General features: G+C 54.8%; 1 protein-coding gene across 4 annotated transcripts in view; it reads right to left on the minus strand.

Moving 5' to 3' along the window:
- Positions 1–20,376, minus strand: part of CELF5 (CUGBP Elav-like family member 5) — a 76,419-nt gene that overhangs the window by 14,942 nt on the left and 41,101 nt on the right. For all 4 annotated transcript variants that reach the window (XM_029050609.2, XM_029050610.2, XM_029050608.2 and 1 more), the window contains exon 4: positions 13,922–14,004. In XM_029050609.2, coding sequence (XP_028906442.1) covers positions 13,922–14,004 — 83 coding nt within the window. The remainder of the gene's footprint in view (positions 1–13,921; positions 14,005–20,376) is intronic.

Raw genomic sequence — 20,376 nt, forward strand, 5'->3', positions numbered from 1 at the left:
AGACCCACACCCTACCCAGCCCACACTCACCAAGAGCGTAAGCTCTTCCACTAGACTGGAAGCTCCTTGAGGGCAGGGATGGTGTCCACCAACTCCACTGTATTAGACTCTCCCAGGCATTCAGTACAGTGCTCTGCACACGGTCAGCACTCAATAAATATCGTTGAAGGATGGAGGGATCGGGGGCCACGGCCACGGGAGGGGTTCAGATGCCCATGGTCAGTGGGAGGGGCCAAGGCAGGGTAAGTTCAATACGGGAGAGTTGGCCCCAAGGGCTTTCGGAACACCACAGTTGGTTCTAGTCTTCGTTCGGCCCTTACTCTGTGCCCTGCCCTGAGCTAAGTGCTGTGGCTGGAAACAAGGCAGGCAGATTGGACACGGGGCTCCTAATCTAAGAGGGAGGGAGAATAAGTATCTTAGCTCCATTTTATGGAGGAGGAAATTCAGTCACTGAGAGGTGGAGCGACTTTACCCAGAGTGACTCAGGAGGCCGGTGGGCCGTGCTAGAAACAGAACCGGGGGTCTCCTGACAGCCACCCAGCCCCGCCATGTCCTTTCCACCGGGCTACCCTGTCTTTGGCTCCACTACAGGAGACCAACTCTGGCACTAGTTATACTAGGGGAACCCTGCCACCCCCAGCCCTCAACCCTCTACCCCCGCCCAGAGCAACCCACAGCTCCCAGGTAGCTGCCTCTTGGTCCATCAGCTCCAGAACACCTAGCACCTGAGATATTTATACACTGGTCCTGCATGGGAAACAGAAGCTAAGAAGCTTTGAGAATGAGCAGGGGCTGGAGAAGTCAGGAAGGATCTCTGCACTGCAGGGAGGAAGGAGCATGGGGGTGCTGGCGGATGGGAGACCCCATCACTGTTGCCTCACAGGGTAACTTCCCATGCATGGCTAGGGACTTGCAACCCACCCAGCCCCACGAGGGACGGAAAAAGGTAAAGAGTTTTCACCCCAGAAGGGAGGTCCCCCAGGGCTCGGGTTCGGAGTTGCCGCCGCTGACGGTGTGATTGTGGAACAGGGCTCTGGCAGGGCCTCTCTGGTCCTCTTGCCCCACCACACGGTGCAGGTCCGCATCCCAGGGGTCAAGGCAACCCCGAGCTGCCTCTTCCTGCAGTGCTGACTGGGCAGGCAACCGATTCCTCAGACCAGGGCCTCTTTCCCACGTGTGCCCTGATGTGCCTGCCCTCAGGAGCCCATGGGGATCTTGGCCCCTAGGCCCAGCTGGGTGTTCGTGGGAGCCAGGGGGTGGAGAGCTTTGATCTCCCATGGGCGGGGAGGCCTGGATTACAGTAGACAGATGGGAGAGCAGGCGAGGTTGGGGGAGGTGTGTGCGTGCATGCGTGTGTGTGTGTGCGCGCGTCCGTGCGTGCATGGGGGGATGGGGTGCAGGGGAATGGGGGGGGAGGTAGCCGCTGATGGGGGAGGAAAGGAGCATCTAAGGATCGGGTGCGATTCACATGGGAATTGGGTTTCTGAGAAGAAGCCTTCCCCTCTTGGCTTTCTCTGCCCCCACCCAATTTCTGTTGGCCCCTTCTTCCCTCCTCCTCCTCCTCTGCCTCCCTCGATAGGCCTGTCACTCCAGCTCACCAGCACCTTGGGTAGAGGAGTTGTTGTCATGGAAACAATTATTCACCACATGGAACCTGACATTTGTTGTTGCCATGGTAACTGGCTCTTAGGGGCATTCCCAGATCCTGCTTCGCACAAAAGAGATATTTAAATATAATCTTTGGAGATGGATGATGTGCGGGGAGGGGGTAGAGAGTGCTGTCACCTCAGAGGTCCAGGACCCCCGCCCCCTCCATCCTCTAGGGTGTGGCTGGAGTTAGGACCGACCCCTCCCGTCCCCCGGCTTCCCTCCATGACCCTTGGGTGCCCCGACCGCGGGCTCCATCTCTCCATCTCCCCGATAGCCAGCCTGCCCCTGCCCCAGGTTAATTCTTGGACCTGGTCAAGTAGAAGCCGCGGTCCAGCTTCTCCCTCCTCCTCGACCCTCGGCCCAGTGCCTGCCCGCCTGCCCGCTGCTGCCCCCCCTGCCCCAAGTCTCTCTCCTCCCCAGATCTCTCTGCTCCCCTTCCCTCACCCCCCAGAGAGCTTGAGCCAGAGAAGGAAAGGAGCAGCTTCTCCATTCCCAGACACCCAACTCGGCATCTGAGCTCCTCTCCCTGAACATCCGGGCTGTCCTGGCACGCAGAGCTCTCTACCCCCGAAAAGCTTGAATCGGGGGGGGGGGGGAGGAGGAATGGCAAGCATTTGCTTCTGGAATCGTCGAGCCCCAGGAGCCGGACCGAGTGCTCCCAGGGTAAACGGCCGTCAGACAGTCGTCGGGGCTGTCAGCTCCACCGAGAATGCGGAGGGCCCCTGAAGGAAGACCAGGGGGCGACCCACAGGTCCCATAATTACAGGTAATGCCCATATGGGGTCATATGTAGACTCCCCACCCTTACATAGAAAACACATGCCAGACAGCCCCTAAGGCCCAAAATCAGGCAGGCGCACATGCCCTCCAAGCACATACATAAACACGCAGAGCACATAGCCATGCGCGCCCATGCATCCATGCCCACTTACCCCCTCCCAAGCATGTCTTCTCCCCGTGCAGAGATGTGCTCCTGCCCAGACGGGCACACCAGGCAGGCATTCACACGCTCCCTCTCCCACATACCCACACTCCCATAAGCACACGCAGGCATACACACCCGCACAGACACACACACACACACACACACGCGCACACAGCACACACCAGGCTCTTCGAACTTCAGCTACTGATTGACGAGGCGGAACCGGCCTCTGAGACGGAGCCTGATTTTTTCCTCGTTAAATTATTTAGGCGAGCATTAAAAATTAACCTATTTGTTCGTTTCTGCCGTTGATCCCATGTCCATTCACTGTACCCGGCACTGCCAGCCGCCACCTCCTTTCCCTCCATGGCCAGCTCCTGGCATCTCCACTGGCCTACGAGCTGAAGGCAAATCCCCAGGGGGTGTGGGCTGGGGTCCCTGCGCCAGGCCCAGGAGGCTACGCAGGCGGCTACGCGGGCCCGAGGAGGAAGGCGGGATGCCCATGTCCCCCACAGCTGGGGACTATCACTTGGCAAACCCTCCTTCTTTCTGCTCTCACTCTCTCTGTGCCTCTGCACCCCTCCCTCTCTTCTTTTTTCCATCTGTCTCTTTCTCTCCTTCATCACTCAGGGCATGTCTCTCCCTCTCTCCATCTGTCTCTCTTTCTCTCTGTCCCTTTCCCGGTCTCTGCTCTCACCCGCTACGTGCTTGCCTCTCCCATGAGAACTGCCGCTCTCTCCCTCCTACGCGTGTCTCCTCTCTCACCCTCTTGCTCTCCTCCCTCCCCACTCAGGCTTCCTCCATCTCTCCAAGGTTGGTTCCTGCTTCCCAGAACAGAGGGTCTGCCCTCTTCCTGCTGCACCTCCTCTCCCCACTCCCAAAAAGCTCCCATCCTGGATCCTCATCCAAAGGAAGCTGACCTACAGTAGGGCTTGGGCAGGCCCCGAAGCGGACAGGCCGGCTACCAGTCCCAAAGCAGTCGTAACCAGATCCAAGGGGGAAGGGGCGGCCCCACTTAGGGGAGTGAAGCCAGCGGGGGCCTCGACACTGTATCTAAATCAAAGCAGAAGAGGCTTGTCCCTCCTGCCTGGTCCCTGCTAGCAGTCAAGAGCCTGCTCTTTTCTGGGTGTGTTCCTGGGTGCCACAACCGTGTCCAAACAACTCCCTCTCATCCCGATTCCGGTCTCTGCCTCGATAATGGAAATGCCCACCGGCCTCAAGTCCGCTCTAGAATCCGAGAATCCGGGAGCTGGCAGGGACCGCGGGAGGCTGGCTGGTTCAGGCTTCTGCCTCCGGGAGGTGAACCCTAAAGGAAGAGAGGTTCTCCAGCCTCCCTAGGGCGTCCACTTTGGTGTTTCAAGTACCAGGTGGTCAAGACATTATTATTGTTAAGGTTAAGTGCCAAACACTTTACTAAGTGCTGGGGTAGATAGAGAAGCAGCATGGCTTAGTGAAAAGAGCATGGGCTTGGGAGTCAGAGGACAGGGGTTCTAATCCTGGTTCCGCCACTTGTCTGCTGTGCGACCTTGGGCAAGTCACTTAACTTCTCTGTGCCTCAGCCTCATCTGTAAAATGGGGATTAAAAGTGTGACCCCCATGTGGGACAACCTGATTACCCTGTATCTACCCCAGCGCTTAGAACAGTGCTTGACACACAGTAAGTGCATAACAAATACCATAATTATTATTATTATACAAGATAATTAGGTCCCACATGGGGCTCACACTCTAGGTAGGAGGGCGATTAGGTATCGAACCCCCATTTACAGATGAGAGAACTGAGGCACGAGAAGTTAAATGTCTTGTCCAAGGTCACACAGCAGGTTCTTGGAAGAGCTGGAATTAGAACCCAGATCCTCTGACTCCCAGCCACGTGCTCTTTCCATTAGGCAATGCTTCTTCTACTTCTTCTTCCTGATGTCTAGTAGAGTCCCTTCCGAGTAGGACTCACTACTACTGCTGCCCTGGGCCCTCTTCTCTCGCTACGCTATCTCTCCCTCCTGTATTCCCCAAGCTTACTGCCCAACAGGCCAACCCTCTTCTCAATGGGGAGAAGGGAGAGTGGTGAGAAGATGGTCAACTCTTCCCACTTCCCTGGCTCCATAAGATGGCAAACAAAGAATCCCAAGTCAGACCAATGGTTTACCCAGCTCAATGCCCAGCCCCAGAGGTGGATCCTTCTTCCCCATGGGTTGGCTGCCCTAGGGCCAGCTGCCTGGGAGAGATGCAGAGGGAGGGGAGCGACTGCCTGCCGAGTCCAGCCGAGTCCCAGGGGCCCCAGAAGGGGTGTAAGCTACTAATTAAGTGTAAGTGGTACAGAGTGGCCCCAGAGGGGCAACCCAGGGTGAGTAGGCTGTAAAATGCGGGGGGAGGGAGAGGCCCAAGAGGATTTTTGCTGCAGGAGCATGGTCCAATCAATGGTATTTATTGAGTGCTTTCTGTGTGCACGGCACTGTACTAAATACTTTGGAAGCTACAGTACAGTAGAGTTGGCAGACATGTTCCCTGCCCATAAGCAGACTACCCAGCTGCGGGTACTGGTTCCATCCCACTGAAGGCAGGAAGAATTGCCCCATCCCCTCCTGGAGACATAAGTGGGTGGCCGGTAATAAAGGCCATGCTCCCATCCTCTGTGCCAGAGCTGCCACGGCTCAGGCCAAAGGCCCTTGGGTCTTCCCCCACGGGGAAGCTCTGGCCTGTCATGGTCTCCTGCTCTTGCCTCCCGCCTACCCCCTCCTTCAGAAAGCCAACTTTCGATTCTCCTCCTTCACACCAGTTGGCATTGGGGGAGAGGACGGTGGGGTTGAAAAAGGGCCTCTGGGAACAGAGGGGTCTCCATCTGAGGGGAAGGAAGGGGTGGGGAGGGAGAGGAGGGAAAAGGGAGGAGTGTATGCAGTGCTGCTCGAGAGCCCATCAGGCTCTGCTTTCCCTCACCACCAGGACCATCTCAGAGGGTGAGGGCGAACGAGGTACCCCACATTGTAAACCATCTGCCCCCCAGGACCAGGAAATTCAGCCACACCTGTTACCCAGCCCTGCCCCCTCCCACCACGGAGTCTTAATTACAGGGGTTCCGGAGAGATGGGTCTCTGCTAATTTAATGTTCTTTTGTTGTGGAGAAACAGGAGGCCCGTGCTTCTGAGCTTCCCAAGTAGGAAGTGGCGGAGACCTCTCCACCCAGGCCTCTGTGTACAGGCCTTAATTAACTCCCAGTTCCCATGGCAACCTCTAGCTGTGCAGCATTTCCTGACAGTCGGGCTGGTGTGTAGCGTCTCTTTTGTAACCACCGGGCAAATATAGAGACACGTATAGAGAGAGTAGATCTAGCTACCTATCGTTCTCTCTTCAGACACAATTAGTCATCTTCCCTCTCCCTCTCAATAAATTCATTTCTCATTCCAAAAGCTTCGCTCCCACTCCCAAAGAAACAAGAAACCAGTTGGAGGTCTTCTGATGAAGATGGGGATTTGGGGGGTGGGGGGTGGGGGGGTTGGATATGTATATATCTATAATTCCATCTTTTTATTTTAATGCTATTGATGCCTATCTTCTTGTTTTGTTTTGTTGTCTGTCTCCCCCCTTCTAGACTGTGAGCCCGTCACTGGGCAGGGATTGTCTCTGTTGCCGAATTGTACATTCCAAGCGCTTAGTACAGTGCTCTGCGCATAGTAAGCGCTCAATAATTACTACTGAATGAAAGGAGCTTAGAGGGGCTGGGAGTGTGAAAGTGGAAGGTCCTGGTGCCTGTTTGTGGGGAATGTCTTGCTTCAGGGCCTTGGGCGAGACCTCTTCAAACCCTGGTCCAAGCAGGCCTGTTCAGGTCCAGGCAGATGTTTGAACGAGGAGTAGTCCTGGCACGTTGAGGCATGCCCCTCATGTGTGCATCTGGGGTGGAGGGATACTCATGTGCACTGTGTGTCCCTGGAGGATGGACTGAAAGACACGTGTGTGAGTGCATGCACGTATGTGAGAGAGTGAGTGCGCGTCTGTGCATGTTGCAGGTATTAAAGGAGAGCCTGGGGCAGCCTGCATGGGTGTGTCTGGGGATATGGGCTCGGGAGTAGGTGGTTTTGCTCTGGCAGATGTCTTAGGTGTATTTAGGGGGAGCACACGTGTGTGTGTGCGTGTTTTTTCACTCTGGGTATTTATATACCAGCCTATCTTCATGGGGCTTGCAGAGTCTGCAGTATTTTTTGATTGAATTTCTCTTCCCCTCAGCATAAAGAAATGTATCTTCGCCTCTCCCCTCCCCTTTTTACAGAGGGGAAGACTGAGACCCAAGAGGGGTAGTGAATGGCTCAGGGTCTCCTAGGGAATCTCTCGCAGCTAGCCCACACTTCCTCCATATATATCCTCTAGGCTTTCAGGAGGGGACCCAGCCTGGAAGGTAGGGGTGCGTAAGTGTGGGGGGGCATGTTCTTATATGGGGAAGTGCCCAGGATGCAGGGACCCATTTTCCTGCCATATGTGTGCCCTGGAAAAACAGGATCTTCTCTGAGGCCTCTGCTCCCGTTTACCCCGCCTCCGCCAGTCCTCCTAGACCTCCACATCTTGCCATCTCTCTCCATCTTAATCTCTCTCTTCCCAGACTAATTTTAGGCAATTTGTAGCTGTTTTACTCCAAATGAAAAGCGACACCGAGCATCTCTCAAGATAGAGCGAAAATGGGGTGGCCTTTTACTTAGTGAAAGGCCTGAGCCTTGGAGGGCGGGGGATGGTGAGAAATCTCTGGCTGGCTGGTGCTGGACTAATTGGAGGGAAAAGGGAAGCCAAGGGTCTGGGGTCCCCATCAACAATCATCACGGTGGTCTTAGCACTTACTTTGTGCTAAGCACTGAGGTACAGATCAGACACAGACCCCATCCCACATGGGGCTCACGGTCTAAGAGGGAGGAAGAGCAAGTGTTTCACCCCCAATTTAGGGAGGAGGAAGCTGAGGCGCAGAGAGGCTAAGTGACTTGCCCAATGACCCAAAGCAGGCAAATAGCAGAGCTGGGTTTGGAACCCAGACCTTCTGGCCCCGGGCTATTCCCACTGGACCACACTGCGTTCAGCAACAGGTACCTCTTGAGATATATACATACATACATTCATACATACACACACACACACACACACACACACACACAAAGGGACGGACCCCTGCTGCTTATGGGGGGCGGTGGGGGGCCGGATGGGCCAGGGTGCTCGGCTCAGTTCCTGGCCACGGAGAAGGAAACCGTGATGATGTCAATAGAGTTTTGGTGTTTCCACTCCTGCAGGCTCAGGGCCAGTCTGCAGGGTGGCCCTTTGGACTCAGAACTGGTCCAGCCTGAGCTTCCCCAGAGGGCCGGCACCACAGACACTCCTCCATCCCCCAGCCGGAGAACGCCAAGGGGACCGGTTGGTTTTGGGTCTCCCACAGGATGCCAGTTGCTAGGATGAAGTCGGTACAGGACCTCAACTTCAGGAAGGGGCCTGGAGCCCGCCCGATTACCTGACTCAACAGAGAGGGCTCCGATCTCCCCCAGGGCAACCCCATAGTCCCTGCCTGTGGAAAGGCCCTTTAGGACCCCAAGAAACAAAAAGACCACTGGACTTGCTGTTTCTGGCACCAGGATGAGCAGGGTGCTGGGTAAAAGGGAAAAGGTATCTTTACAGAGGAACGTCCAATCTCCCCAGTGAGGTCGGTGCTGGTCGGTAAGAGGAGCCATCTCCCCGCCCAACCCCATGGGGCTTGGGGTGGTATTTGGAGGGTGTGGGCGTGAGTACATGTATGTGTGTCCTGATTTCCCCCACCCTTTCATTTGTGTTGATTCGATGGGGCTCTTTCCAGGAAACTATCCAAGCCTGGAACTGGAAACTTAGGCTAAGGGTCAATCAACCAATCGATCGTACTTACTGAGCACTTACTGTGTGCGTAGCGGTGTACTAAACGCTTGGGAGAGTAGTAGAAGGGACAATACCTGACCAGCACCAGCCTATGGGGAGGTGGGATGTGGGGTATCGAAAGCTGCCGGGTCTCTGGGAGGGTGCCCGCTACCCCCATCTAGACTGTCAGCTCCTTGCGGGCAGGGAACGTATCTACCAACACTACTGTGTGGGACTATCCCAAGTGCTTTAGTCCACACCTCTGCAGTCAGGGCTCAAAAAGGCCCATTGATGGATTGGTTGGTGGGGGCAGTGTTAATGAGATCCGGGGAATCTCTCTCTCTCTCTCCCTCGACCTTCTTGAGGCACCAACAGAGACACCAAAAGACCAAGAGAGACCAAGGCCGCCCAACCACACCAGCTCCATTGAGCCGTTCAGCAAAGAACCTCCCGCCCCCCGGCTGTGGCCCCACGGGAACTGCAGATCCCACTTGACCCAAGGAATGCCAGCCTTCTGCAGAAAGCACCAAGCAGAGAAGGGCAGGAGCCAGAAAGGAGATGTGGATTCAGATTGGTGGGAAAGGGTGCCACGAAGCTGGTGAGGAGGGCCTCTCCAATCAGCCCTTTGGGGCATCAGATGCCTATCCGAAGACCTGATCCCATCCTTGGCCATGAAGCAGTGTGGCCTAGTGGAAGGAGCATGGTCAGAGGACCTGGGTTCTAATCCTGGCTCTGCCACCTGTCTACTGTGTGACCTTGGGCAAGTCACATCACTGGGCCTCATTTCCCTCATCTGCGAAATGAGGATTCAATACCTGTTCTGTGAGCTCTACGTAGGACCTGATTATCTTCTACCTATCCCAGTGCTTAGTACAGTGCTTGACACAGAAGCAGCATGCCTTAGTGGAAACGGTATGGGCTTGGGAGTCAAGAGGAGATGGGCTCTAATCCCCGCTCTGCCACTTGTCTGCTGTGAACTTGGGAAAGTCACTTAACTTCTCTGTGCCTCAGCTGGCTCCTCTCCAGGCCTGAAAGACAGAGGAGCTGAGGAGTCTGGGAGCTGAAAGTCACAGGATGGAGGTTCTAGGTCACTTCCATAGGGGGTGCTCCGTGGCCTCGGCCGGGGAGGGGTATCACTGGGCGGGGGGAGGTGAGGGCCTGGGATCAGGGATCCAGATCCGCCGGCCAGAGCACGTGATGGCTGGCGGCACTCCGTTTAGCGTTCTTGCTGCCCCGATTGGGCCACTGGTTGGCCCATTTCTGGAGGAGCCGGGAGACGGAGCGTGAGCCTTGGGGCCTGAGAGCCCCAGCAGGAAGGGGGAAGGTTGTGGGGGTGGGGGAGGATGAGAGAGGAGGTGCGGGCGGAAAGCTCCAAACCGCGGGATGGGGTTGGGGGAAGCTCAGGGGAATCTCTCTCTCGCTCTCCCGCTGCTTCTGGCTCCTGCTGATAGTTCCGAGTCCTGCCAAGCAATGCCGCTCTCTTACCCAGAGATCCCAAGAACAGACTGGACGGGGGTCTGTCTGCGCTGTTTCAAGATCCCCAGGGATGGGGATTCCCACCCCCTCCTGCCGCTGCCCGTTCAGGATCTAATCCCCCTGGCAACCAGGAAGTTCTTTTTCGAGTCTAATCCAAGTCTCTCCACTGGGCTGGAAGCCCATTTCCTCTGGCCGGGTTCTCGTGAAATCACTTTACAGAATCGGAGACAGCGAGGAAGTTCCCCGGTGGCCTTTTCAGCTTTCCTCCTTAGGTGGAACTTAACTGGCCTGACTCACTTCGTAGTTTAAGGCCAGACTGGAAGCTGTGGAAGGCGGGAACTTAGTCTTTGGAAACCCTGTTTTTAGGGCCCCTATAAAATGCCAAACATCTCGTGGGTCCACGTCGGCTGAACGGATCGATCTGCCCAAAGGCCAGGACGGGTACCGTGGGCCGGGTCCGGTAGCACTTTGGCGGGTGTGAGAGAGGAAGGTGGCCGCTGTCTACTCCGGCACCAGTCAGCCCGCACTGGGACCCTGCTGGGGAGGGGGTCCTTGCCGGCATCGCACCCGGCACCTCCGGGCCCATCATTTCCCAGGGCTCTGCATGGCGAGTCGAGCTGTCGTTCACGGCGGGAAAGCATCCCAGGCCGCCCCATCCCCTCTCCATCTTTTCCGAGTCAGGTGTGGACGCCGCCCCAGGCCCCAACACCTTTTGATCCAGAAAGAGCTGAGACCGGCCACCTCCGCTCCGTCGAGGTATTGCTCTATGTGCCACAAGACGACCAAGCCCGGATTCCAGCCTCTTGAGAAAACGGGTTTTCTTTTGGCTTCATCTTTCTCAGACGATGTACCCGATTCTTCGCTTTGGGAGTCCGGCGTCTCCCCGAGGGCGTTCCTTCCGGGTGAAGCGAGGAATTCAAGGATTCCCCTGTCCCTGCAGCCCCCACCGACAGCTGGCCTCTACACTTGGATGGAGAAACTGAGCCTGGGAGAAGAAGCTGGGAACGTCTGTTCTGCCTTCAGAAACCACCGGTCACATCTCCCAGACGCAGAAAGTGATGATGACAAGGATGACGCTTCTCCTCCTCCCGGTGCCAGGCTAAGATGGCGCAGGCCTAGATTCTCTAGGTTGGGCCCAAGGCTCGCCCTTCCCAGGGTCGGGGCCCTACAAGGAAAATCCCCAGGAAAACCTGGCTTCCTTTACATCTCGCTCCATGAACAAAGTGGCAATTTAGTGCTCACAAGGTGCCAGGCACAAGCTCATCAGGTTGGACACAGTCCCTGTCCCACGTGGGGCTCACAGTCTTAATCCCCACTTTACAGATGAGGTTAACTGAGGCATAGAGAAGTGAAGTGACTTGCCCAATATCACACAGTAGACAAATGCTGGAGTCAGGATTAGAATCCAGGTCCTCTGACTCCCAGGCCTGTGCTCTTTCCACTAGGCCACACTGCTTTTGCATGGACCTGTATGACAGCTGCCGCCCGGACACCCATTTTCACGATTAGGGATGAGCCACCCAGCACCCCGAATTTCTCTAATAACTGTGACATGCATTAAGTGCTTATTCTGTGCTAAGTACTTGGGGGTGGGGGAGTAGGGGGATGAGACCAGGTTATCAGATTGGACACAGTCCCTGTCCCTCACAGGGCTCATAATCTATCACCTCCCCATCTGAAGGTGAGAAAACTGAGGCCCAGAGAGGTTCAGTGACTTGCCCAAAGTCACACAGAGGGGGCCAGTGGCCGAGCTGAGTCTAAAACCTATGCCTCCTGACTCCCAGCCCCAGGCTCTTTCCGCTGAGCCCCCGTTGACACTCTCTTCCATCCATAAGCCACTTGATCCCTCTACTAGCCCACTGTGAACCTCTCGTCTGTGAATTGAGCCAAAGCTTTCTTGAACCTTCGGAGATTTTCAGCCTCTACGACTTCCTGAGGGAACCAAGAAGTGGACCTCTCCACTGGGTGACCAATTCAGAACCTGCGGGGAGAGGCGGATTCTCCTTCCCCGGGGCTCTTTAAAAACAGGAGAGAGGCTCATCTGTCTGAGATGGGACTGGGGGAAAGGGGAGAAGAAGAGGGGGTCCTCCCTGGTAGAAGAGGGATGGAGGCTATGGACACAGCCCTCCCGCTTGAATACTCTCTATGTTCCTCGTTACCGCCAAACCAAGGGGTTCAGGTTCCTCCCTCCTTCTCCCCACTCATATCCAACAGCCCACCCACTCTCCCAGCCGTACTCGAATCACTTTACTCCAAAAAGCCTTCACCGAGGAACCCCTCATTCCCCCACCCCATCCGCCCTCCCTTCTGCTTCACCCACGCACTCAGATGGGCACCCCTTAAGCAACTGGATACTCACCCCACCCCCAGCCCCAGTCCATTGCCGTTTCCCCTATCTGTAGTTTTGTTTGACATCTTTCTTCACCACCAGACTGTCAGCTCCTGGTGGGCAAGGATTACATCTACCTACTTACTCTATTATACGGGTCTCTCTCCCAAGCAATCAGTACAGTGCTCCGCACACAGTCGGCGCTCAAAAAGTACCATTCATTGATTGCTAGCTCCCAGGGAAAGCCCAACCGAAGAGGCAGGTCTGGGTAACTAGGCCTGGTGGAGAGAGGAAGCGACCAAGCGGAGGTCCCACAAGAGGGGACCTCCCCAGCCCCCGGGCTTCCTAGCTACTCAAGGAGTTTCAAGTCAAAATTTTCTGGTTCAGCATTCCCAAGCCCTCTCCCGAGACACCTGGTTTCCATGAGTTACCCAGCTGCCTTGAGCACCAAACGTCTCTCGGGAACGTCTGTCTAGAGGAGTGCCCGGAGAACCCTCTGCGACTTTCAGCACTGGGCAGCAAGCAAGGAGAGTCCAGCCTGGGCTCTGCCCATCATAAACACAAACAGGAAGCTTGGGGTCCCATGCCATCGCATGGCGATCCACAGGCCTCCAACTCCAGTTCCAATCCTTGTAATGTCTGATCAAGAATTCCCTCACCTGTCCCCACCCTGCCCAGCCCTGTCCAAGTTGCAATCTCACAGAGAGAGGAACTGGGAGGGGAGTAAGGTGAATACTGTCCCAGAAAACTCAAGACTGAGGTTTCCCGCCTCCAATCTGCCCCTCCTTTCCAATTCCAGACAGACCTTCCTGATCCTGCACCAGCACCCTTCACTCCAAGACCTCTCTCTCAGCATTCCCCCGCCCTGGGTTTCCCCATCTTGCTCCCCCGCCCCTCTCCCCGACTCTTCGCCATCCTCCGACCTCCATATAGACAGAGCAGGAGGGCAGATGGCCGAGGGGCGTGGGCAGGAAGAGCTAAAGATCTGGGGCTCTTTACACCCCTCCCCTTGCCCTGTTCACAAATGAGACCTGGTCCCCAACGCAGGCAGTTTCCTCCGCCTTCCGCAATGAGATGAGTCCCTATGTGTGGTAATTAACCGAGTGTTATCTCCCTACAAATGAATCTGTAAATGAAAATACCTGGAGATTGCTCTACTGAGTATCGGGGACACACGGGGAAGGATCTGATCAGCACCAGGGGAGAGCAAGGTAACCGCCCATGAGAGGCCAACGACGGGACGGCTAAGTTTCCCCCAGGGAGAGAGAGAGAATGGCCGAGGTGGTGAGGGTCTCAGGCCAGGTCACTGGGGAGGACCTGGATGCCTAAAACAGTAACGCAGTGGTGGGGAGGGAAGAGGGGGTTCAGGAAGGGCCGAGAACGAGGGTCCTGCTATAGGCTCAAGACTACCCAGGCTGCTCTCTGAAATCTCCCACGACTGGCTCCAACGAAGGACCCGCTCGCACTACGGGTCATGATCGACCTACCATTTCAGGTTGGGGTGAGGAGGGACAGAACGGGGGAGTGGAGACAGTCAACCAAAGTGGTTCCCGAGATGGAGCCAAATCAAATCTCTTTGGCTGCCCCTTCCCCCATTCCCCATTTGAACTGTCCTCTTGCCTCCCCTCCCCCCACCTTGGCCTGGCCCCTGCCCAGGCCAGTGTCCTCCCTTCCCTCCAAGCAAGACTCACCCCTGGCAAAGTCTTCTGCTCATGCAGCGCAGTCTGGGCCTTGATGGCGGAGTCCCTGGCGCAGTAAGTGAGGAACGCACAACCTGGGGTGGGGGACCAGAAAAAGCGGGTGAGAGGGTTAGGGACAAAGCTGTCCAGAGCAACCACCGCCTACCTCCTCCAGCCCAGCCTCCCCCCCACCCCCCCGTCATTATCGGTGCCCACCACAGCCTCTTGCGTTAAGTGGGGGCTGCAGGGAGCGGTGCTGGGCCCGGTTTTTATTTAACATCTTCGTTAGCAATCTGGAATCAGCAAGGGGGGTGGGGGAAGGGGGTAAACAGCCTGTTACAGAAATCTGCCACTGATGCTAAATTGAGAGGTGTTGAAAACACCAGTAAGGGAGAGAGATAGGGAGAGGGGGAGATGGAGAGAGGGGGACAGGGGGACAGGGAATGAGAGGGTGGAAGGGGGGGAAGGGGATGTGGGAAGGAAACAGCAAGATTCATCCTGGGGGAATAGACCCTGCAAGCTGATGCCCTGGGGAAGAGAGGATGAGACTAAACACATGAACGGCATGGTGGGGGGGCGCGGGGTGGAGGGGGTTGGGGGGAAAACAGCTGTCATTCAGGATGGGATATACCAAAGCAGCAAACCTTCAGGGGCTCTCCTCTCTTTTCAGTTTATTCTTGTCATTACAGTCTTCAAACATTTGGGTGTTAATTGTGTGTCTCCCTTCCCCTGTTCAACTGGGTGCTCCTTGAGGGCAAAGACAGGGTCTGTTCTCTATACGGACCTAAGCTCCCAGGCAAATGTTAGGCACAGACTGACTGGCCCTGGACCGCTCTGGATACCTGGGGTGGGGCGGGGGGGGGGGGGGTCCTTTCAAGGAGCCCGTGACCAGCCCAGAAAGGATCTGAAGGAGACTTATCCTCTGTTTTTCTCCAGCATCCGTCTGTCTCCTTGGCAAAGCCCCGAAGCCCTTTTCCGGGGGACTTGCTCAAGGCCACACGGTGGGCCAGGAGTGGAGCTGGGAGCAGAAGTGGCCTCCCGACTCCCAGTTGAGAGTAATTTTCGTTCGAGCGTCCCAAGTCAAAGGGAAATAGATCCCAAGGATGGGGTGATTGACTCCTGGCTTTTCGAGCCCATTTGCGGGTGGGGGAAACACCATTTGTTGACCTCATCGGGCATACCGTGTGAGGGGGAACAAAAGGGAGACAAAGAGACTGAGAGAAGGGTCCCAAGTCTAACTCAGTCCGAATGGGAAAGTGCTCCCAACTCCACTGTCACTCAACTGTGGAATTACTATGATTTCCACAAACTGGGGGGGGGGGAGGGGGTAATCCTTCAGAGGAGGGATATTTTGTAAACTGGCACCCACAGCAAGGGCCTCCATTGCCACCCTGTGAGTGCAGACCTCTACCCAGCACCTCCCTACCCCCCCCCCCCCAGGGAAACAGTGAGGCGGATGAGAGCCAGACCCACTGAGGCCCAGCAGGCAGGGAGGGGAAAAGGGGCATGCACGATCCAGGAACTTAGTCCCAAAGGACAGTCAAGTCTGAGAACTACAGCACGCACACATAGGTACTCTGTTTGTAGGAATGAGTCCAAAGAGAGGCAAGGGTCAAGTAATATCTTCTGGATCCCTGTTTGGCGACTTGGTGAATCCCACTCAGGATGCCAGCGCCCATCCCCCTACTCCTTCCCATCCACCTTCCATCTCCTCTGTGTTCCCTGCTCCTAAAAAAGGAACCATCCAGTCGGCTCCCCTTCCTTGCTCTCTCAGGTTTCTCCCTATCTTGCTCTCTCCTTCCAGACAGCCTAGTTCAGCAAACAGAAAGCACTTCTGTCCCTCCTCCAGGTTCCCCATCATGCCCAGATCCTTCCTGCCTACCCCTCACCCCGGGGTCCCACCATCAACCCAGTCCTTTCAGGGAAAATGACACCTGTCATGGAACTCTGGGAGGGAAACACTCAAAAACTAATGAGCATCAGACCTGTCCAACAGATCATTAGAGCTCTTTCCTGGCTGGCCTTTTGCACTGAGGAGATGGCACCCAAGTTGAAACCACCTCATTTCACTAAATGCCACCGGACTGGCAGCCAGACAGAGACGTCAGCTTCCTTTTTTGTTTCCTGCATCTTTTGAAGCCTTTAATGAACATTAGTCCGGAAGGGGCTTGGAGGTGAGCACAAGGTGGGAGGCAATTCCTGGGAATGGGAGAGGCAGAGGGGGGTGAGGGCTGTACCCCTCCCCGCAACCCACCATGTCGTGACATCAAAGTCGAGCCTGCCCTTCCCCGGCTCGGTGGGGGGAAAGGATCGGCAGGCCCTCGGCAAGATTCTGGCGGGCAGCGGTAGACCTCTCCCTTTTCCCCCTGTGCGGGTGGAGTGTGAGTCAGCAGTTGGGGTTTGACGTCGATGTCCCCTCCAACTTGAACCCCGGGGTGTTTTTGACCTGCTGGACGCCCAGAGGCCAATCACTGCCCGGACAATCCAACACGAAATGAAAGGTCAGAGCTGACGGGGTACAGGGTGGAGGGAACGGAGAAGGTCGGAAAGCACTGCCAGGGCCTGACCTTGCCCTGCACGTAGTCTATGCCCTTGGGTCTCTCCCTGCTAAGCAATTTAATCCTCACTCCACTCCCAGTCCCACATCACTTAGGTCCATATTCGTAGGCGCTGGTTCTTCCCCTTCCTGTCTGTCACCCCCACTACACTGTCAGCTCCTTGAGGGCAGGGATCATGTCTACCTATTCTATTTATTGTATTGTCCTCTCCCAAGAGCTCAGTCCACTGCTCTAACACAGTAAGCACTCAGATACCAACGACTGATTGATTGACTGGTTGAGAGTGAAAAGAGCCTGGGAGTTGGAGGTCCTGGGTTCTAGTCCCAGCTCTGCTGCTAGCCTGCTGTGTCACTCAACTTTTCTGGGCCTCAGTTTCCTCATCGGTAAACTGGAGATAAGATTCCTGTTCTCTCACTCTCCCTCTCAGACTGTGAGCTCCGTGTGGGACAGGGACTGCGTCCAACCTGATCATCTTGCATCTAGCCCTGTGCTTAGCACACAGTAAACTCTGAACAGATACCACACTATTATGACGACAGTACCCCTCCCTCCCTGCCCACTCTCACTTAACAACTCGGGCCGATGCACACAGGCACAAGGGCAGCAAAATGGGAGATGCATCAACCTCCATCTCCCAAACATCCCTGCGCTTCTTAGTTACGAATGGAGATTGGCAAGGCACAGCGAGCCCAAATGATGATGCACCCCAAGGGCAAGTGGAAAGGACCACTTTAGGGCCCGCAACCCTTACTTCTCTGCAGAGGATAGGGCAAGAGGGACACTAGCCAAGGGGGCACACCCTGGGCAAGCAAATCCACACCTGGAAGAGGCAGGTGCATAAATATGATTGATTGCTTGACTGTGCACGAGTCGAGTTATGCCTTCAGGACCCCTCCCCTGCAGACGCCCACATGGAGCTTTCGAGGTGACCTTAAGTTCTCACTCCCCATCTGCTAGACCTCCATCGCTACTGCTGTCCCGCTGAGAATAAGCAGCCAAGGAAGGAGGGTGGAGGCGCCACAGGTAGTGATATGCCCTGGCTGCTCCTTTTTTTTTTTTTAAGGTACTTGTTTAGCACTTACTATGTTCCAGGCACTGTACTGAGCACTGTGGTAGATACAAAGCAAATCAAGTTGGACACAGTCCATGTCCCACATGGAGCTCACAGCCTTCGTCCCTATTTTAGAGATAAGATAACTGAGGCACAGAGAAGTGAAGTGACTTCTTCAAGATCACACAGCAGACAAGTGGCAGAGCTGGGATTAGAACCCAGGTCCTCGTGACTCCCAGGTTCGTGCTCTATCCACCAGGCCATGCTGCTTCTCGATATGCCTTACTGTCAGGTTCATTATCATGAAGAGTTGGTGGGGGTGGAATTGGTGGGTGGAGGATATTTTTGAGGGTGGAGAGATTTGGAGATCGAAGCTGCAAGGGTCTAACCCCAGAAATACCCTCAGTGGGGGAACCCATCAGATCTCCTCTAACAATATTAGTAATAATAATAGCAACAGAGGTTAAGTGCTTACTATGTGCCAAACACAGTCCCTGCCCAACGCAGGTCTCACAGTCTAATTAAGAGGAAGAACATGTATCAAATCCACATTTTATAGATGAGGAAACTGAAGCCCAGAGAAACCAAGTGATTTGCCCCAGGTCACATAGCAGGCCAGTGGCAGAGCCGGGATTAGAACCCAGTTCCTCTGACCCCCAGGGCTGGGCTCTTTCCACTTGGCCATTGTGCCTCTGCCCCTCAGGCACCCTCTCAGGGTTTCAGTCTTTTTTTTTTTTAATGGTATTTGTTAAGTGCTTACCATTTGCTAGGCTCTGTCCTAAGCCCTGGGACAGATACAAGCTAATTCATTCATGCAATCGTATTTACTGAGCGCTTACTGTGTGCAGAGCACTGTACTAAGCACTTGGAATGTACAATTCAGTAAGATAGAGACAATCGCTGCCCAACAACGGGCTCACAGTCTAAAAGGGGGAGACAGACAGCAAAACAAAACAGGTAGGCATCAATACCATCAAAATAGATAAATAGAATCATACATATATACACAAGCTAATCAGGTCGGACCCAATCCATGTCCCACGTGGGGCTCATAGTCTTAATCCCCACTTTACAGATGAGGTAACTGAGACACAGAGAAGTTCAGTGACTTGCCCAGAGTCACACAAGAGAAAAGTGGTGGAGCTGGGATTAGAACCCAGATCCTTCTGACTCCCAGACCCGTGCTCTATCCACTAGGCCATGCTGCTTCTTCCTCTAAAACCAAAAGTCATCTCTCCATCCTACCCCATCTGTGAAATCCTAAAAACTACCTGGAGGGTTCAGGGTGTTTTGAGGGTGGGGGAGAGAGAGGAGTTAACGAGGAGAATCCTGACCAGTTGAGCTTCAACTCCATGGAAGGCCTAGTGAGAGGAAATAGGGACTAAAATTGTAACTGGGGGGAGGGGTGGCGATGACAGGAGGGAAGAACTTCCTGTCAGGTATGGAACAGATCACCAAGAAAGCAGTGAAAGCCTCCACTCTTGCACATCTGTAAAAGAGAAAGATAACAGTGTGTGGTCCCAGGCCTGTGTTCTTGGGAGCCTTCCTGGCTGGATGATTTTTTTTTTTCTAATAGCATTTAAGTGCTTACTCTGTGCCAGGCACTGTACTAATCACTGGGGTGGATACAAGTTAATCAGAGTGGGCACAAACCCTGACCCACATGGGGCTCACAGTTTGAATCCCATTTTACAGATGAGGTTACTGAGGCACAGACAAGTGAAGTGACTTGTCCAAGGTCACGCACAACAGAGAATTGGAGGAGCTGGGACCAGAACCCAGGTCCTCCTGACTCCCAGGCCTGTGGTCTATCCACTGGGCCATGCTGCTTCACCAGCTGGACTGGAGTTGATTTACATGACGTGACCTCGTGTCAATCTGTTCACCTGGAGCAATTGCTTCTCTCCTCCTCCTCCTCCTCTGGGTGGTCCCTGGTTGGTTTCAGGACCCCCTGCCGTATAACACTTTAACCATATCACGCTTGAGGACAAAAGGAGACTTTAAAAGCAACAATGAAAAGATCAACTAATGACATCGGCAATCAAATCTCTGCGCCGATAATTTGATTTGTAGGAAATGGAGAAGAGCAGCCCTATGTGCAGCAGCTTCTCAATAATTCATAATTCCTGAAACCTGGAAATACCTCACTGAAGCTCAAGATACACGCTGGACTCAGCGCAATGGATCCGCGGGGTTTCCTGCCAGGGTCCCCGGGCTCTCCTCCGGAATTTGTTTTTAGCTCTGGCTTTCCAAACACTCCACCTGCTTGACCCCAGCCTACCCCCTGCTGGGTTTTGGCCCATTTGCCCTCGGCGTTCCAGGCCTAGATTAGCTATTCCGTGTGGGGCAGCCTCTCTGCTCCCCTCTGCCAATCCCAATCTCCCTCTCCTGAAATCACAACTTCAGGTTACCTCCACCAGGAAACGTTCACCATCATCGTCACGGTATTTGTTGGATGCTCACTATGTGCCAAGCCCTGGGCTAAGCACTGGGGTCGATACCATACAATCAGATTAGACCCAATCCCTGTCCCAGATGGGGCTCGCAGGCTCGAAGTCTAGTTACTTCACTTCTCTGGGCCTGAGTTACCTCTTCTGTAAAATGGGGATTGAGACTGTGAGCCCCAAGTGGGACAGGGATTGTGTCCAACTTGATTTGCTTATATCCTCCCCAGTGCTTAGTACAGTGCCTGGCACATAGAAAGTGCTTAACAAATACCACAATTATTAAGGGGCAGGGAGACCAGGGATTGAATCCCCACTTTACAGATGAGGAAACTGAGGCCCAGAGAAGAGAAACGACATGCCCAAGATCACACAGTAGGGAGAACCCAGGTTACCTGATTCCTGGTCCCGTGC

This window comes from Ornithorhynchus anatinus, chromosome X1 (assembly GCF_004115215.2).
Source record: "Ornithorhynchus anatinus isolate Pmale09 chromosome X1, mOrnAna1.pri.v4, whole genome shotgun sequence".
NCBI classification, from domain to species: domain Eukaryota; kingdom Metazoa; phylum Chordata; class Mammalia; order Monotremata; family Ornithorhynchidae; genus Ornithorhynchus; species Ornithorhynchus anatinus.